This window comes from Syngnathus floridae, chromosome 11 (assembly GCF_059516105.1).
Source record: "Syngnathus floridae isolate MCC-2025c chromosome 11, RoL_Sflo_1.0, whole genome shotgun sequence".
NCBI lineage: Eukaryota > Metazoa > Chordata > Actinopteri > Syngnathiformes > Syngnathidae > Syngnathus > Syngnathus floridae.
The window spans coordinates 7396233-7416493 of record NC_142423.1 but is presented as its reverse complement, the minus strand read 5'-3'; the positions used below and the strand labels follow the sequence as shown (position 1 = coordinate 7416493).

The window sequence follows — 20261 nt, the reverse complement described above, 5'->3', positions numbered from 1 at the left end:
AAAAATATATATTTTGGCTTTTCACAGGATGATGCGGCTTCTGTGTTGCAGTCTGGAGGATGGCGGAGTGTGGCAATCCTCACGCCCCAACGATGGATCAACTCGCCTCCAGATCCGCCAGGCTCCACCATCCCCATGGCAATTTTTACCTCGTGACATTTTTCTGTGCTGCTGTGGGTGGTGGGAGGAGCTTGTTCTCTTTATCTGTGTGTTTTCTCTAAGTACTGTTTTTTTACAGACTATACCAGACGCCTCCTCACATTTGTTTCACTTATTTTATCTAGGACGGATCGCGTGAGTATTCATTCAATGAGTTGCATTTCATGACCTCCTCTTAGCTCATTTAATTAAGAAAAATATAGAACTGAATACAGCAATCAAGAATGAAAACAACCCTTGCTCTATACAAACACCCAACAGCAGATTGAGAATGATTTTTTTGTTTACTTTTTTTTATTCACCCTTTGAAAACTGTAACTGTACTTACACGGCTGTGGAGAAAAGCATAACATCTTGGCGTGGCTGGCGAGTATGAATGCTTGCTGTGGCAGTTGTAAAATAAAAAAAAGTTAAGTTTTCAAGCTAGTGTTTTGTGGCAGTTGTAAAATAAAAAAAAGTCAAGTTTTCAAGCTAGTGTTTTGTACTGACTGCCTGTAGGAGGGCAAAGGCCATTGAAGCTGAAGTGCCATTATGCAAGAAGGCCCTGGAGAGTGTGGGGGCAGATGAAAAGCATGATAAGGCGAGAAAGAAGATGAATTTTCCTCATGGCCTAGAAAGACATTTGATTTCATCATATACTACAAGCTAATTTAAGATCATAGTAAAGGTATAGAGTAGACCAAGACATTTTTTGTGGTCTTTCAATATAAGCGACACCGTTTATTTTCATTTAGCTGGTGAACATTTGTTTAGATACTTACTTTAATTGGTCTGAATAATATTATTTTATTTATATTTACTAAAAATAATAATGCTGTTGTTGATTTATCTATACTACCGTCTTATAGACAACAATTAAACTTGGTTTCATCAGATAGTGGAAGGTAAATCGTTAACTTGTGTATTTCAGACTTTACTCTTTACACTAACTTTGCGTTTTGTGACCTCCATCTGCTCTCAGTTGTGTATGACTAGCTTACTTGAGAGGTTTAAAAAGCACCCTGCAATCTACTTATTTGAAAATAATTTATACATTATGATGCTGTCATCAAATTACAATATGTCAGCAAATTATTGCAGCTTTAAATTACTTTTTCTAAGAGCCTTTTTCCCCCTGTGAGTACATGTGCTCAACCATTTTGTTTTTTTTAAACTACCATCACCATACTTTTTTTTATTTTTTATGATTCCGTCGTGGGAGGAATGATTTATTAGTCGAAGCACACAGCAGGAAACACTAAACAAAAAAGACACGCCTACGACTGGATGACTTCCGTTCAACTTTAACCACGCAAATGCTGACGTTACAAAGCCAAGGTAGAAACAAGACATACTTATTTGAACAATAACTTATTTAACTTAGCCGTGCTGTTAACACGCTAACGTGAGTCGAGAGAACACGAAGCTAAATTGTTGCAGCTAGTTAGCTCAGTCTTCGAGGTTTAAGGGATATGATTCCCGTTTACGCCAGCGAATTTATGTTTTGAATCAGGGGAATAAAAATACATCAACTATTTGTCGTGTTTTGACAGGCAACTTCCTGTTTTAATGAGCTGCTTCACGGATTCCGATTCATCTGCAACCATGTCGGGTGGTGGTGGTGGTGGTAAGTCATCAATTTCCCATATTATATTTACCAAGTTACATATAACATGGCATTTTTCATTCGCATTTCAAATTCAGCTTCGAAATATTGAGTGCTTTCTTTAAAGTTTGGTTGCTTCAAGTACGATGTCACGTGATCTCCACATAAAAGTGAAAGTAAAAGTGGAAAAAGTCATCAATGACTGGACTGTCTATTGTTAAAGAAAATATATGTACTGTCCCGAATGGTACATCATGTAACTTAATATTAGAAAAACGGATCTACATATTTTTTCTTGCATTGAATCCCCTTATTGGACTTGTGTACCCACTGTATGTGTTGGCTAGTGTGTGTCAACGTTATCACTATGATACCCTGCTGTCTGTAACATATAAATATTTTAATTTAAATCTGCATCTTTCTACACAAAACCAACAGTGAATGAGGTCGCTGTGTATGGCATCGTGGAGGATTTTCACTTCTAGCTGCATAAATAATTGTCGTCACTAGGTGGTGGTGTTGGTTGCTCTTGCGTCAGTCTCACTGCAAAAATCACGACATTAAACTGAGTCTTCATCTTTCATCATCAGCTAATACTTAACCGTTTATAAAAGGACACAGGCTTTGACAGATTATTATTTAGAAAAGGCAAAAGAATAATGTCATTAGCAGTGCTACAAGATGTATTATGTGTAACCGTTTGTCTCTTAATATAGATACCATAATAAAAACTTCGGTACTAAACATTAAGATGAGCAAATAATGTGACACAATGTTGACCTTGTTTAACATTGTTTGTCGCTGTTACTAAATCTTGAGTAGTGTTTGGGCTGTGTGTCTTGTTTTGGAACTTTTCAGATGATTATTTGGGGACTGCTTTCAAGCTGGTTTATTTGAGTAACTTCACTCACCTTTCCAGCATTCCTTTTGCCTTTTGCGGGTCTGGTTGTATGTCTGTGCTATTTTTAGATCAGTGTGGCGGAAAAAAAAACTTTTGTCCTTCACTCACCTTCCTGTTCAGCCCATCTTGAGGCAAGCTGCCCGGTATGCTAGCTGCACTCTCGCGACCAGTGTCTTCCTACAGCTGGATCCCCTTACATTAGCTGCTTGACGCTTATTTTCCGGTTGCTAGAGCAACCAAGGAGGATGGCCCTCAGCAGGAGTTGGGCAATCCTTGATTTTAGTGTTTCGATTGACCTGCGGCTGGTAGGGAGGAGGAGGAGCCAAGTCTGCAGAGGAGCCTGTCACAGTCTCGCGTGGGTCCAGCCGCCTGGCTGCCCTGATGTGAGACGGAGCTCATGCGTCGGAGCCATTCCTCCTCCTCCCCCCTCCCTTTTTTGGTCACTGCGCAGCCCTAATGGGCTTCGCTCCACTAGCGGCATGAATGCAGGCAGCAAGATGTCAGCATCTTTCTCCACTGGTGACAACTCAGGGAAGCCTAAGTCCCCGCTCCGCAAGAGGGGGAGCCTGCAGAGCACCACCAGTCCTGGTGAGTGAGACTAAATCGGGGATTCTTTAGAATCAGTGAGAAAAGCTAACATTGTATGTCAAAGAAGTGAGGTGAAGGAGCTTTTTATAACCCAGAGGAGACTGTTAGAATGAATTGCCATGGATGTACCTTTTTAAAAAAAGTTTTACAGGGCTGAGAAATTACTTGAGTTGTGCAAAATGCATTTGACTGAGTTTGAATATTGGAAATACACATCTATGTTCACTTGCTCTTCTCTGCTAGTGATGAGAGTTTTATCATTTGGGCCTGGCTAAGCATCATTCTTCTCTCTACTTCTGCACAGCTTGCAACCATTCTATCTTGTCACCATAAAGAGATGATGATATTTTCTGCGTATGTGTGCTAGGTATTGTTAAGTAAAAACCCAATACAACTTTAATTTGTAGATGACGAGTACCTAACATCACATTGAATCATATTTTGCTTGTGCTTGAGTTTCTCTGGCTTCTTCTCACGTTACTTTCCCAACAAAACATGCTTCTTACTTATACGTGTAAAATAGTTGTTGGTATGTGCCCTGCCAGTCGCTTACGACCAGTCCCAGATGTGCCTTGCCTTTCGCCTAAAGTCAGCAAGGCAGGGTTAGGCTCCAGTAAGTTAAAATTAGGCTATCAGTAAGACCTGAGCATCCCTAAGATGTCATTTCAGCAAATTTCAGAACATTGATGGTGTGGATTTAACCTTTTTGGTGGCTTTTATAAAAAAACAAAAACAAAAAAAACAGTGGTTGGGAGAGGTTTTGTGCATGGTGAAGATAAGGACTCTGACGTCAACTGCGAACGTAAACATTAGCGCCAGCCTCTATGCGACTTCTCCAGTTCTTCAGTTCATTTTAAAATGGAAAATAACTGTTGTTGTTAACTTTATTTTAAGCGCAAATATTATTTAAAACATTGCCTGTTAGCTTCGTAAAGGTTTTGGTGATGTGACAGTTTGACCCAGGAGGAGTTTGGTTAAAAGATTACTTCTGAGAAAATATATGTCCTTTAAAGGTTTTCCTGTATTATTTTTTTTCATTGCATCCATGTCAACAATGCAATATTAAACTGCATATCTAGCTGTTGAATACAGAGATTCTTTACTTAGTTTGATGAGTGACTGCCTGCTGGTGATGGTAAAGCAGAAATAATTACATTTTGAAGCAATTACATGTTCATAGTGATTTCATTATGTAATCACAGTATGCTGTAGCACTAGCATGCTATGACCAAGCACAAATGTGTGTTTAAAGGGGCGCTGCTGCTGATACTGAATCATATTTGATGAGGAAACCCATCTTTGCTGCAGTAATAAATAACTTAGAGGGCTCTGCAGCCATTTTTGTGCTCTCACTTGGTCGCTCGGCTGAACCGCCTGAATGCGTGATCCGTCATAAGAGCCACATGCAGATCACAAAAAAGTCTTTGTAATAATTGTAATGACAAATTGTCTGCTACTCGTATAAAAATAAACTCAATTCTACAGCATCTGACCTTAGAGCAACCCTGATAAGCTTCCAAATAAATTCCCATCTTTGATGCCCCAGTGTGTTTGAAATGCTTCTCTTATATGAGTGTTGATTTTTTTTTTTTTTTTTTTTTTTTTTTTTGAGGGAAACGTGGATTAGCCTGTCAGTTTCTCCTTCTGGAAGTGGCTCCCTCCCACCGGACCCCTTCGGCGTCACATGAAATAGAATATATAATGTAGCACTGAAGATTTGCAGACTGGGCGACATGCTGTGATATATAGAGGCTATTAAAGTGTTTGCCAGAGAGGTGGAGTGAATTTTTATTTTCAGCTTGATTGACTAAAGCGATCACTCCCTTATACTGATAATATGATGAAGAATTTTAAACACATCTGTCTTAGCTTGACTGAAAAATCATGAGTTGCAGGCCATGCTGCACCCGTACAATCCTATAGGTGGCGATAATGTGCTTTAAAATGGTTGTCCATTGCCTCGTACAGTATGGCCATCCTTTTTTGACAGCAGCGCCATCTGCTGGATGTAGAAGGTCACTGCCCTACCTGGCTCATTGAACCTGAATTTAAAACTACTGATCCATTTAAAAACATATATTTGCTTTGCGCTTTGACATGTTACCTTAGCAGAGATTTTTTGTACAACCGCTCTGAGTCACGTACTGTAGCCCTTAGGTAAAGAGAACCTATTGCATATGCAGGACTGAGTATTGAAATTTAGTAGAATCTTTTTATAATCATATCTAGTTGTCTGGTTTTGTGATTAAATGACATCAAGACCTACTTGAAAGATCTTTTCAAAAAATTTTATTTTACTTTGTGCCTGTATGGAAAATTCAACGCCTTTCTGCTGCTATGTATACCTTGTGTCTAACAGTGGAGGTCTGTCAGTAGTGGAAAAGGGATTTGGGGAGTGCCTCGGAAGCCATCACCCCAACAGGTGGGACAGATAATACAAGGTCAAGCAGATTCTCTGCAGAGCCACAGCATGTGTCTAATCACTCCCGCGGGCCCAAACACCTTCAGCTTGAGACATGTTAATAAAAAAATATGATGGAAACAAACTCTTAGCCAGTGAGTGTTATCTGCCAGCAGTCATTGAGAATCCAGTCTTTATATTACATTTATTAATTTACTACTTCACACACAGCATGACAGTGGAAAGAACGCTCCCTGCTGGATCACACGGAGTATTAAGCCAACATGAGTTTATGTCAGCACGGATGATTTATGATATTTATGAATGTGATGGGATAGGCTCCAGCACGCCCGCGACCCCCGTGGGGACTAAGCGGTTCAGAAAATGGATGGATGGATGGATGGATGGATGGATGGATGGATGGATTCCATTGCACTGCTTAAGTACAGCTAAGCGCAATGCTTAGCTTTATCCCCATCTCGGCTTCTTTTGTAATATTTCAAAGATCCAGTTTAATTTTGCTCCATGTGGTTTGATCCCAAATGAAGCCATGTTGACTGAAGTTTGACTTTTTTATCCCTCAGCAGGTCGAAGAAACCCAAACTCACCACCACAATGTTTAATACAAACACGCATAAGTGACATCTGAGCTCCCCTCCAAATTATTAATGTTTCAATCATAAATATACAACTAACTGTGATCCCCAAACACATTGATAAGATTTGAAATTCTTTTTACATTGCCCTTCAAACAATCCCCATACCATGCATTAACAACCCAGGCTCATCTTATCTCCTCTCAGACATAAAAATATCTTTCAAACAATCGAAGTGTAGCATTGGTCCGTCTCTGAAGCAACATTCTTTTTATTGCGTCCACCTTTGGACTTGTCACTGATGTATATACCTTAAACAAATGTCATATAACATGCTTGCAATATTCCCATATTGTGAAAGCACCTTTGACATGAACCAGGCGATATTTGAAATTTGACTTGGTAATGTATGAACCTTGGTGTGGATTTGCCTTGCTAGCATCCATAATATAGTTTGTATTCGTGATGACTTGTAGAGAAGATAAGAGCTTCTGGGAACCCATTTGTTGAGTTTGACAGTCGTGAAGAGTCAGTGTGTGTGTGCTATTTTGCGGTAAATTCACATGGGAATTTTATACAAGGTCATGGATTAGCTCTCTGCTGCAATGCCTGTTTTTGTTCCTCGTACTGGGAAACAAAACGCACAGCTACTCTCATGTGCCACTCATTAGCTCTCTGAAAACACAATGTCCCGCCCGATCAGTCTTTCCCACCCTTAAGTGAACCAAGGCACATATTTGACATTACAAAATTCTCATGGCACACCAAATGGTGGGCACACAGGTTAACTGTACCTTCTGTTATCTAAAGGATGAGCTACTTCTACTTGCATATCACTATATGTTGCTGTCATACAGTGGATGAACATATATTTAGCTAGATTGATACTACACTCCATGTCAGCCCTGTGTAAATACTTTAAGGCAGCCTTTCCCAGCTTTAGTGCACTGTACACTGTTTTTCTACGGTCGTATTTCTTTTTTCTGACAGAAAGAAAGGTGTAATTAACCAAAGTAGGTGTTCCTAACTGCTACTTTGGTTGGTTTGCAGGCATTGGCGACTTGTCAAATATTTGTGCCCCTTAAGCTGTTGATCTGCCACTCGATTACTGTTAACTGACATTTTCAGTTTATAAGCCCTTCAGACCAAGAATTGAATTAACCTTTGGAGGACAGAGATATTTTATGCCAATGCTAAAGTCACGCTTCGTTACGTTGAAAATCATATTAACAATTTATTTAAATTGTGTTTGCACATCTGAGTCATAATGTGTTGGTGTAATGCCACAGATAGTAAATGAGCTTTTGGATTAGTTGTCAGCCACTCACAGGGCACATATAGACAATCAAGCATTCATATCAATTGAACAGTTAATCAAATTCAAATTAACTACCGAATATATTGAAATGCAATCTTTAAATCCAAAGGTTGCCATTTGGAAAACAAAACAAAAAACAAAAACTGTTTTATTTCAATCATCAGTAGGTTTTATGTATGTATATTTTACTTATTCTATATAACCATAATTATCATAATATATAATCATAAAATAATCATAATTATTCATTATTTACATTGGAAGATTATTTTTAATGAACTTCACACACACGCTAATAATATCAAATAATATCCTATGATAGAACTTTTAAATACATAAATAGTAATGAATACATTTCAATTTTCAAATAATACTTCAAAGTTATGATATTTGCAAACATCGCCTACTTAAAAGTTTGGCTCCATCTTCGAAATAAAAGTGTTATGCATTCATGAGGCAACTGTTTATAAGGAGGAGGAAGGAAGAGAGCAGAGTGGGCGTGGCCACAAGGCGAAAGCCTCCTCCATTTTAAAGCACAATGAAGGGTGAGGTAATTTGTCTGGGTACCTCCCCCCCCACCCCTTTTTGTCCACGTGGTATGTTCCAGCCCAGTATTTAAATCCGGTCGCTTCAACTCCGGGTTGTTTATCCTCTGCAAACCGGTGAGACCCAGGAAGAATCCGAGAAGCACACACGGGAAAAGAGAGCGAGGCAGAGAGAAGGGGGCTCAACCAGAAAAGAGGGGGGCAACTCGATCAACATCGTACTGACAGCACAACAGCAGAAGCCTAACGGAAAAAGAAGGGACGTTCTGTCATCCTGGTGCTAGAGCAGCTTACGTTGTAAGAATATCCCCATCGCTCTCTATTTCCTGACATTCTCTCATGTACCGGGCCGACGGGGGAGGGTACAGCGACTGTCCCAGGCCTAGTTAAATGTCCCAGCATCCCGCAGGAGCTCAGACCAGGCCACTGCGACATTAACTGTGAAAGCAGGACAAGACAGGGCAGAGGAGGTATTGTAACTTCCACTCATTCATGATGACTGACTTGCCGCGTTGACGCGAATACTGTTCTACAAGTTTCAACACCCTCTTTATGGTCGACACAGAAGGTTCTTATCATGCAAGAAAGGTTGCACAAGTCCCAAATGGGGTGTTGGGAAACTTGTTTAGTGTGTAATATGCTGACAGCCTGTTTTTCTTATGGGGAAGGAGGTATGGAAGAGGCGGCTGCGTCATGCATTTGCTCGGCTGCTCTGTTGCTATGATGCTGATCTTAGGAAAGCTTGATGAGCTTCAGTTTATTGCGGTGGGTGGACATTCAGGGCATCTGCTATGGAGCTGTAGTTTTCCCCCCAGTGGCTTAATCACTTCAGAGCATAATGAGAGCGCATGCTGCAAGAGTGTGCAGTCAGTCAGTTTGCCTATTAGCTCAATGTTGTCATCACTCTCATTAGAGAGGAGACGCATTAGTGTTTCGTGGGGCAATGTTTCGGTGTGAGCGGCTTGTCTTGTGATGTCGTGTTGGTTGGTATTCTGACAAAACGGCGGTCTACTGTTTCCTCAAAGACGCTGTCACGCTATCTGTGACAATGCTCCCTGGCAAAGTCCTCTGAGAGTCAACAAAATGACCTCAGCATCATCCATTTGTTCGCCTGCAAGATAATGAATGTTCAAAATGAGGAGGACCAAAAGTGGAGGTTTATTCTCGTCTTTGGTTGCTAAGGAGCACCTGTGTCTTTTCTTGGCTTCTAAGGGAAGAAAGTAATATCTCAATCATAAAACTACTCCCAAGACTAAACCGGTTATTAAACTGTGAGTTTTTGCTGAGTAACCAAGTAGAATTGCAAAAATGCTTAAAAAAAAATACTGTGTAGATTCAAACCTTTCCCATGTATGTTCATCATCAAATTTACAAATAAATGTAATTCCTTGGTTTGTGCCTATAAATTACTTTGCATAATGGTAGTCATCACAGTGGTAATAATTATACTATGATTTGTTTTGCATATTTGAATGAAATGGTAGAACAGGCCAAGTGACAAGGCAAGGGTGTGCCACTTAAGTATGCGTGGCAACACGTGGAAAAAAACACTAACATAGATTTTGGTCTTGGTTTTACGTCACAAATTGGTTTTATAGCTCATAAAACGCTGTGGGCTCTCATGTCCTCGCATGACTCCGTCTACCTTCGTGCAAACACAATACCGCAAGGCTTCATGTTTGTCAACATGACAACACTCTGTGGTTATTCTTGACATGGTCATTGAGCAACGAAGTCACACCTTTAGTAAACGCGGATTGAATCAGTCACCGTATATCAATCACTACCCGAGTGGAAAAAGAGATAAGGGAGACTTCCTGTAGTAGAATTTTTTTTTTTTTTTTTTTCCTCTGCAGTGGCTTCTGAATCGCTTTAATTCTTTATGTAATCATAATAAATTTCTCTGGCATATTTGTTGCCTTTACATAGTTTGACAAATACAGCAATTTGAATTTGAGCAACTTCAAAAGTTTTACATCAAATAGATTTGACAGGACCTTTTCGGCTTGCGCGTAACGACGGATGGAGGAACTGGAGAATTTTGTTCAAAAATACACGCTCACAAACAAGTAACAACATTTTTGAGGTGAGGAGCTTCCTCGACACCTGGCAACACATTCACACCAAGTAGGATTTCGCCATGGCTGTAGCAAGAAGAGGAAAGAAAAACATTCAAGTGTTTAAACTGCTCTGTTGAGACACCCCCCAAACTAAACCAATGCCAAGGACGTCCTACATGTCTTGTTTACAGACCAGGCCACGTCTTTACTCACACAGAACTTTTCTACTCAATGATTGGGAAAAACATCCACCACAGATTGAGATTTGGAAGCCAGCCATCCATTAGAACCACAAAAACAAGTTTGTTTTTTTGTAGGGTGCCTGTTGCTGGGATGGTTGTGTGTCCCCCTGGGTACAGTCACATGATGCGACCGAGATAAATAGTTTCTGGATTGCTGGATTAAGAGTCATCTGTGGCAGGGGAGACTGAATGGATTACTGCATGCTAAAACCGAGGAGGGCATTATGTGTGTTGACATGTTTCACGGTGTCACTGTCCTCAAGTCATCATTTCTCTTCGAGTGAGTGAACAGAGCACACATCTAAGGATAGGCTTTCTCAGAGATTTTCGTTTCTCTGAACCATGAAGACAGCAAATGTGCAGCGTTGTCTTGTTTGCTTGCAGCGTGTTTGATTTGGTCTGGAGTGGACACGGCCATCTGTTTGCAGCAGGTCCAGATAACGGAAAAGTCCTCTGTCAAACTCAGGTGCATGTTGTGGCTTGGCCACATTTTTTTTTTTTTCAAATGAGGGAACGAGTGGGATTTAGGATACTTCATCCGGATTTCCCTTTATGTGTTGCTGTGCTTCGCGGCCCCTTAAAGATTTCTGTTGAAAGCTACTTTACACTCTCTAGGTAACCGCACGTTTGCACGCCACTTGGAAAATTTTCAATATTCATCACAGTGGCTCAGAATGAGACTCCAATTTTAGCTTGCAAACACACACACTCTGGAATCTTGGGGTCAACTACTTTTCTATTTGTGTCTAAGTTGTTTACTTTGTCTGATGTTGCGTTTATAGACAATGTCTGATTAAGCTGTGTCAACTTTAGAGTGAAGCGAGTAAAGTGATGGATGTCATTGTTTGGGATTTAGCATGGGACGCGGCTCATATGCATCTACACCCCATTAGCCCTCGCCTTCACAAAGACGATGTATCTTGGCGTGTCTGCAGATCTGTGCGGTGTAACTGGGTCCAAATCCCTCAAGCCCCAACGTTCCCTCCCGGGAACCCCCGTCTCTCTGAAACACTTCCCGGTTGACCTTCGCACCTCCATGGAAGAGAAGTTCAAAGAAATTGCAGAGGTGAGAATGAATCTGCTTAGACTTCCTTTAGGGATTTGGTTGTGTCTAACTGTTAGGGAACAATCTTATATAGTGTCGCTTAATTTTCAATGATGGTAATTAAGTTATCGAATCAGTGGACTTAAGTTGTAATTAAAACAAATTGACATGAGAATGACGTTCAATTTTGTGAAGATAATTCCTTTGTATTTTTTAATAATGACAGTAAAGTAAAAACATGAAGGGATAAAAATCACAACCCATAGACATTTTACAAGTATACAACTAAACAAAACAATCTATGGATTTTTTAAAAAGACGGCAAAGACATTTACAAGAATAAATTTATAGTTTGCTAGCATAAAGTTTGCATGTTTTTTGTGTTTGAACATGGCGGCTCATAAGAGAGAGGCAGCAGACGCAGGACTTGGACTGTTTGATATCTGAGTGGGAATTTTGAAATGACCCCGCTATGCTCGTAATCTTGCGAAATTCTGCATGGAGATGACACTTGAGCTTTTTTGAGCTCAACACTGACCTTGCCAATGATATACGACATCGCCTCAGCCGAGGTTGCGTTTGTTTTTCCTGTGAAAGCTGACCCCAGATGTTCCCCACACTGACGACTGTGTTCTTGATGCCAGGAGCTGTTCACGCGCAGCATGGCAGAAAGTGAGATGCGCAGCGCCCCCTATGAGTTCCCAGAGGACAGCCCCATCGAGCAGCTGGAGGAGCGCCGGCACCGACTCGAGCGGCAGATCAGCCAGGACATCAAGTGAGGAGCAAAAGTTGTCAATTGCGGTCTTTGATATGTCAGACAAAGTGTTGGCTTTCTCCTGCTTACTTGCTTGGACGCACTCACACACACTCACACTTACACACACATGGACACGCGTGCTACGCAAGGAGAGTTGCTGCTTCCTGCATCTGCACCACTTAATCAGATGATCACGTCTCTGAAAATCCCCTTGATTACTTAAATGCTAAAATGCTGTAATCAGTCTGTGCTTGTATCTGTGTGTAGTGCGCACACTATTGTTCGCTGTCTGTCCGTGTGCTCAACCTCAAATTTGCCCCCTGTCCTTCGCCGCCCTCTTCAACACGCTTCTCTACGCTGCCCCCGCTCACGCCAAGGCTTGAGCCGGAGATCTTGCTCCGCGCCAAACAGGACTTCATGAAAATCGACAGTGCCGCAGATCTCGAGTGAGTGTGCTCTGCTTCACGTTGTCATTCGCTAGTTGATTTTAACGTATCAATGAGTCCCCGACTGTTATGATGCAGCACGTCAGAAAGAGCATCGGGTGTGCCCCGTGAGATCCACTCATTTAACGTAATGGCGCTGAAAATTACACACATTTTACACAACTCTCAACTGCCCTCTATTAAGGTTAATGAAGGAGAAAAGTGTTGATGCCGTTGATAATGGCATTAAGGAGCGGGAACTGCCGATGGAGAGAGAATATCAGCGGGTTTCAATATCCGGAGAGGAAAAATGCGGGGTGAGGAAGGCTTTGTCGTGTTTTTAAAAAAATAGTAATCTGAAACTATTTCCAGCTAGCCCATCTCTCTTATATGTGGATTTAATATCTGCTCAGGTGCCCTTCACTGACCTGGTTGACGCTGCCAAGTGTGTGGTGAAGGCGTTGTTCATTCGAGAAAAGTACATCAACAGATCGCTGCAGTCCTTTTGCAAGACCACGGCTCACGCCTTGCAGGACCTTGGCTTGAAGCTGCTGGACTTGGGAATCTATGACAAATTCCCCGAGACCCCCGTCGATGCTGGTATGCGTTGATTCGCCGACGTGTTTGTGTCATATGGAACACTATTTTGTTTGAACGACTCTAGCTCAAAAGCCAGATCCATTTGCGTTGGTGGGAAAAATCCGATCATTCAAAACGTAGTCAGCTGACCTGATTTAGTTTTTGCTCAATCTGGACTCATCTGACCACATGACCTATTTGCTGCAGCTACAGAGTTTAGTTTTCATGCCCCCTAGCAAATTGAAGCCCTTTTTTTTTTTTTTTTTTTTTGCTTATTTATTTTTAGGCTACACTACACTTTTGTGCTAATTTCAGGCTTAGTTGATCCTTCCATGTTTCTTTTTTGCATCTTTTAACCTTTTACTTAGTTATTATACATTTCTGAATCATTTTTAGGGGCTCATTTGAATACAGCAGTCTCCCACTGAGCTAAAGGAAAAATTTCGATCATTTGAATTTCGATGCTTTGACTGTCCTCCTCGAGCGAGTTCCATGTTGAACATGATAGTCGGCAGTTGAGATGATGCGATTTCTCCACACTTTTTGTACAGATGCCCCCGTCCACCCACCTGTTTCTGAGACGCACCCTTATGAGAATCTGGACCCCAAAAGTCTCCCTTCCGATACGGAATATAGCTGCAAGATGGTAGATGGAGTAATGCATGTTTATACCAAGAACACGACAGAGAAGTACGTGTCCTGGCAAAGAATGTTTCAACAGTACTTGTGTCGCTGAACTTTGACCATCAAATCTGTGTTTGCAGAAGTACACTATTAGACCTGCCATATCCTGACCTGAAAGAATATATTGCAGATATGAACGTAATGATGGCCCTCATCATTAATGGCCCTGTGTAAGTATTAGGTTTTTGACTCTCGGTGACAATCCACATATTGGTGACTTTATATAATTCTAAAAATGTCCAAATATTCTATAATTTGTATAGAATGTATAATTAATATATGTATGTTTTATATATATATATATATATATATATATATATATATATATATATATATATATATATATATATATATATATATATATATATATATATATATATTTTTTTTTACTTTTATTTATTTTATTTATTCATTGTCATATAGTAATTGTAGTTTTTTTTTTTTTTATTTTGACAACCGGGAGAGTTTATATAATGTTTACATGTATTGCAATTTTTTTCTTTTATAGACTATTAAATTAAATTTATTTTATTTACAATAATATACTTAATTATTATTATTTTTTTAAATCTCCATGTGCGTTCCAACAGGAAATCATTTTGCTACCGGCGCCTCCAATACCTAAGCTCCAAATATCAAATGCACATCCTCCTAAATGAGATGAAGGAGCTGGCAGCCCAGAAGAAAGTTCCTCATAGAGACTTTTACAACATACGCAAAGTAAGATCCAACAAACTGTGCTAGCTCAGCTACAGTAACCAAACTTTATCCAAATGACTATTATTATGTATAAATTGTTGTTTGAATCTTGAAATGATGACACGTGTGTGTGACTCCAGGTCGACACACACATACATGCGTCGTCCTGTATGAACCAAAAACATCTGCTGCGCTTCATCAAGAGGGCTATGAAAAAATACCCCGAGGAGATTGTTCATATTGAGCGCGGCCGGGGTCAAACCCTCAAGGAGGTGTTCGAGACCATGAACCTGACGGCCTTCGACCTGAGCGTGGACACGCTTGACATGCATGCGGTGAGAAATTGGAGCAAGGAGGACAGAATATAGTAAATCCGTGTGTGAGGGCATCATTATAACTTTTTTTTTTTTTTTTTTTACAGGACCGTAACACGTTCCATCGCTTTGACAAATTCAATGCCAAATACAACCCCATCGGAGAGTCCATCCTCCGAGAGATCTTCATCAAGACTGACAATTGCGTTGAGGGGAAATACTTTGCACACATAGTCAAGGTTTGGAAGAAGCTTCATATGGCCTAATTTACTCAAGGTTTGCTCGTGCAAATGTTTCTTTGTCAAAACTGCCAGCGCTATTGTAGCTAAAGCGCAAAGACATTAGTAAACCCAGAAGATCAGACCCGCAGACTTTTAAGACTTTAAACACGGACACAAAATCAACAAACATTTGTTTCTACAGGAGGTTATGTACGATCTTGAGGAGAGCAAATACCAGAACTCAGAGCTGCGGCTGTCCATCTACGGTCGCTCTAGAGATGAATGGACCAAGCTGGCCCAGTGGGCCGTCAAACATCGGGTGTATTCGGATAATGTGCGCTGGCTTATCCAGGTGCCCCGCCTTTTGTAAGTAACTTGACCGAAAAACCCAGCCTCAGTCTTATTTAACAAATTCTCACAAGCATTCAATGTTCACAGTGATGTGTATCACACAAAGAAGCAACTGGCTAATTTCCAGGAGATGCTGGAGAACATCTTCCTGCCTCTATTTGAAGCCACCATCAACCCCCAAAATCATCCTGAGCTGCATCTCTTTCTGGAGCACGTGAGTGTCAATTTCAAATTTGTAGTCGTGACTCTTACTCGCACAGACTAAATTCCACGGCGTTCTTCTTCATACAGGTGGTGGGCTTCGACAGCGTGGATGATGAGTCCAAACCTGAGCACCACATTTTCAATCTGGATAGTCCTCTGCCAGCCAATTGGAGAGATGAGGACAACCCGCCCTACTCCTACTACCTCTATTACACCTACGCCAACATGACCGTGCTCAATCATCTGCGCAGGTGACGTTAAACTGACAACTTTCCCTCTCGTTAAAAGAAAAAAAAATTCTAAAAATCTCTGTAAAACAGGAGGCGAGGCTTTCATACGTTTGTACTGCGACCTCACTGTGGGGAGGCGGGGCCAATCCATCACCTGGTGTCAGGTTTCATGCTATCTGAGAACATCTCCCATGGGCTGCTGCTCAGAAAGGTCAACACCACATCACGTAATGAATAAGCTTAGAGTCAACTCTCTCCTCTATTAATAAATGTCTTTGGCATTTTTCTCCTCAGGCTCCTGTGCTGCAGTATTTGTACTACCTGGCCCAGATCGGCATCGCCATGTCCCCTCTTAGCAACAACAGCCTGTTCCTAAGCTACCACCGCAATCCGCTGCCAGAGTACCTGTCAAGAGGCCTCATGGTATCCCTGTCCACGGACGATCCCCTCCAGTTCCACTTCACCAAGGTCAGCGTAAGGACGCTTCAGCTTGCGTAATAGATGGTCAGAAGTAACAATGTGTGTGTCCAGGAGCCTCTCATGGAGGAGTACAGCATCGCCACTCAGGTGTGGAAGCTGAGCTCCTGCGACATGTGCGAGCTGGCAAGAAACAGTGTTCTCATGAGTGGCTTTTCACACAAGGTAAAAATTGCTGTCTTGATTTTCAGCCGGTGTCGGTTTTATGTTACTCGTCTGTAATTGTGCATAGTTGTGATGTGATATTTAAATGAAATTGTGACTATCAAGTGACAGCAGCACCCTTGTTGTCTCCCAAGGCCAAAAGCTACTGGTTGGGCCCCAACTATTACAAAGAGGGCCCTGAGAGCAACGACATCCGCCGCAGCAACCTCCCCGACATCCGGGTGGCGTACCGCAGCGAGACTCTCACCGAGGAGCTGCAGCTCATCACGCACGCCGTGCGCACCGAGGAGCTGGAGACCATCAGCGAGGAGGACACGCTGAGCATGGGCCCTCTGCCCGAGTGCCACTAAAGCACACCGAGCGTCGGCCATGTCACCTGACACCCGAGGTCATCGTAAGGAACTCGTCCCGCCTGCACACTTCCAAACCTCACACACATTTTCATCAGCAGCCGGCGTTAGGAAGGTCAGCTGGGCATCCATCCATTTTTGCATCCATCCATCTATGTGTACTCACTGTGATGCACCGTAGGCCGAATCTTCATTGTTCTTGATGAATATCAAAAATTGCACAAGCAAATGTTTGCGGCTCAAAGCACAGCGACAAGCACGATTATTATTCCTTCCCGCTTCTGTCAGAACATTCCACTGAGAGAAAGAGAATGAAGGCCTTCTTGTGGGACCTCAACCGTAAATGTACATCCCAGCATTACCTCACTGTGGCCATGAAGAATGCTTCCTCCACACTTTATTGGCCTGAAAGTTTGTTTTCAAAATTATTATGATTGTTCCTTTGCATCCATCGCACTGTACATATGCACCAAATGTTCACAGTGCCTTGTTCATTCTTTTTCCACGCAGCATTACCTGCATCTAGAATTGGTTGTTCAAATGAGTGGAACTGAAGTCACCTGGCGGCATGCACCTGACTTAGGGATTTTTTTTTTTTGCATGCCTGCATGAGGCATGTGAGGCAGCATGCCCACCAACCAGCTATAGAATTAGCATAGAAATAGGCTACCATTCAAAGAGTTTGGGCTCACTTGGAACATATTTTGTATAAAAATAACCTGTGACAACATACAATGTCAAAAACTGTTTAAAATGCGTGTGCTGTATCAACAAAAGCATATCGCTCGCCATGACGTCCGCTAGCCAGAGGCGGAGCTGCGTTGTATTTGTTTACGGAGTAAACTAGCGGCTAGTTAATGTTCCATGTGGGAACTTGGTACACCTTTATACAGTAGCGGGAAAATCCAACTAAGAATACATGTCATGATTTTACCATGTCCCCAAAAAAGTGTATTGATATTTCTAAGTGACACCCAAACTGTTGAATTGTATATTTAGTTTTTCTATTAGCTTATTGACCATGCTAGGTTGTGGTCCAGACTGTTGCTTGGCTCTTGTAGCAATTCAAACTTGACATGTTACATCTCAAATACTTGTGCATCACCTGAAGAATCACCTATAACCTTACATTGATAAATAATCTCATTCAGGCCACCAAGCATTTTATATGAAGGATTCAATACCAAGTGCAGTGGTGCCTTGAGATATGAGTGACTCGAGTCACTTAACAGTAGTTGTGAAACTCTTCTTCGTGTCTGGCTGTCTATTACCCTGTGCCCTGGTGGCCAAGTGCACATGTACACCAGAAGGAATTAATGAATCATGATTCACAAACTTTTTGTGTAACTGTTATTACTGCATGGGTTTATAAAGTACAATATTATGGAGTACTATCTACTATCTGAGTTTTTTTTTTAGGGGGCTGAAACACTTTCATTTAAATATGGAAAGGTGATTTGAAACATAAAAATTTCGAGTTGCAAGCATGAAACAAAGTCAACTTGTATATCAAGGCACCACTGTGCAGTGTTACCCCATGATGCGGAGGTTTGGGACCAAGCCCTGACCTGCAAGTATTTGGTGTTGCTGCCACAAATGAAATATAATTGCCTATAGATGTCACAAATTGCTAACAAAGCACTACTTTTCTATCACACTAGAATAGATCCTGGCCTGACTTTAATAAAGACACTATCGTTACAACGCAGTTCCTTGGCACCAAGATGACACAAAATCAATAAGTTTAGGTTGGACATCACACAAAAATGTCAAACAGGTGACTGTTTCAGCAGATAGAAAGATGGAATGAATTTGCGTGAGAACACTGGCATTTCAAAATAGTGGCTTCTACTCTAATTGACACCAAGCTTGAATGCTTCAATAAACAAGCACATCACTGAACACAGCAAAGGTAATTAAATACCCCTCAGACAGTATTAATCAAAATGGATCATTATTGTCTTCACAGGGACAAAACTTTCAATGTAGCCCTTTGTAGATTGTGCAAGTGTACCTGAAGATGTTGCCTATTCTCTTCATTTCCCCCCATTTTGTCATTTAGTTGCTACGCTAAGCTAAGGAGGTGCACCGCAGAGATGCTGTGAATGTCCCGCAAAGTATGAGACTGTTGACCTTATTATACAAAGTGTATTTTTAAAAGCGTGTATTTGTGATTTTTGTATTCGTGTTAATCAGATTCTGTTAATGTTTGACATAATTATGATGCTGCTTGGCCATTGTGGAGGCGGGTCATTAATGCTCAACTCATTCTTTTATTGCTTGTTTTATTAGAAATAATCTCTTAAGGCACTGGTGGGGAATCACTGCATTACATCAATAAAAAATAAATTGAAATAATGCAAAATTATTTTTAAACTATGTTTTGACTCCTATAAGAGGTTTTATTTGGTGGTATCTCATGTAGTTTTGGTTGGCTTGAAAACAACAGTTGGTTTGCCAGTATTTGGCAACATATATGGTCCAAATTTGTGTTACGTATTAGGTGTCATGTAGCAACAATTAATAATTACACACGCTCTGACATCCATGTTAATATCACCTCTCGAGTAGTATCTTTGGCTACAACACGTGTCGTTTTTTCCAGCCCAGGGGGAAACCTTAATGTGAGCCATGCCTAAACAATCTATCTTTCCATTGTTTACCACAGTCTAACCAGCAGTTTCCCTATTTCATTGTTTGTGTCCACATTAAAAAAAAAAAAAAAATCTGAACGTAATGTCAAATTTTAATTTGGTTGATTGTCTGATGTTAATTTCCAGATTAATGTAGCTCGTCCTACCTCACAATGCCTAATCCTGTAGTTATTAATATTACATTTTCTCTTATTACACAAATGAATGGCATCTTTTAAAAGTATTCAAATGTTAAATCCGAGTAGTTTCTATGATTTTCTTTGTTCAAATCCCTTAGTTATTGTTGCCTACTGTCGGTCTGTCGCGAGATTATCAGCACACAATATATTCACAACTCTTTGAAGAAAGCTAACATGTCTGAGCAGTTCAAATAAAGCACGATTCTTCATCACCTACTGCCGTGCCTGTTTTTATTCCGAGGTTTGCTGTCACTGTAATTCATTTTTTTATCCAGTGGATGTCGCCAAAGTTCACTTTTTCGTTGTGAGGAGGTAAATAATACCACATTCAACGGCTTTTTGTGTTACAATGTCTCGTTTTTTGGTGTTACTTTTACGTCTTCTTCACACGTTTTGGTGATGACTTGAAACAAATGCTAGGAGACACATGGAACAGTAAAACAGTAATGGCGACATATCATAGAAAATCCACTATTTTACCTTTTAAATACATTTTATTGTGTACTTGGAGCCAAGATTGTAGAAAAGCTTA

General features: G+C 40.9%; 1 protein-coding gene across 10 annotated transcripts; it reads left to right on the top strand.

Moving 5' to 3' along the window:
* Window positions 1–237: 237 nt before the first annotated feature.
* On the top strand, window positions 238–19945 carry ampd2a (adenosine monophosphate deaminase 2a). Of its 10 annotated transcripts, none has more exons than XM_088389469.1 (19): window positions 238–1476; window positions 1692–1762; window positions 11331–11461; window positions 12085–12215; window positions 12575–12643; window positions 12828–12939; window positions 13036–13222; window positions 13753–13891; window positions 13966–14055; window positions 14476–14605; window positions 14725–14919; window positions 15006–15137; window positions 15322–15485; window positions 15558–15684; window positions 15762–15925; window positions 15995–16115; window positions 16199–16372; window positions 16436–16546; window positions 16681–19945. In XM_088389469.1, exons 2-19 carry the CDS (start codon window positions 1708–1710, stop codon window positions 16894–16896), a joined length of 2448 nt encoding a protein of 815 aa, XP_088245595.1. In that variant the 5' UTR covers window positions 238–1476; window positions 1692–1707; the 3' UTR covers window positions 16897–19945. The 10 variants fall into 10 exon arrangements, 9 of the variants coding, with proteins under 9 accessions (XP_088245595.1, XP_088245593.1, XP_088245592.1 ...); XM_088389467.1 differs by having other exon boundaries at window positions 1692–1765; XM_088389466.1 differs by having other exon boundaries at window positions 270–294; window positions 1692–1765.
* The last annotated feature ends 316 nt before the right edge of the window (window positions 19946–20261 follow it).

Bases quoted from the DNA above. Each gene is read 5' to 3' on its own strand.
- ampd2a (XM_088389465.1), top strand. From the start codon at position 3,125: ATGAATGCAGGCAGCAAGATGTCAGCATCTTTCTCCACTGGTGACAAC. The intron at 11,462-12,084 runs GTGAGAATGAAT...TCTTGATGCCAG, and splicing joins AGTTCAAAGAAATTGCAGAG to GAGCTGTTCACGCGCAGCAT. The intron at 13,223-13,752 runs GTATGCGTTGAT...CTTTTTGTACAG, and splicing joins CGAGACCCCCGTCGATGCTG to ATGCCCCCGTCCACCCACCT.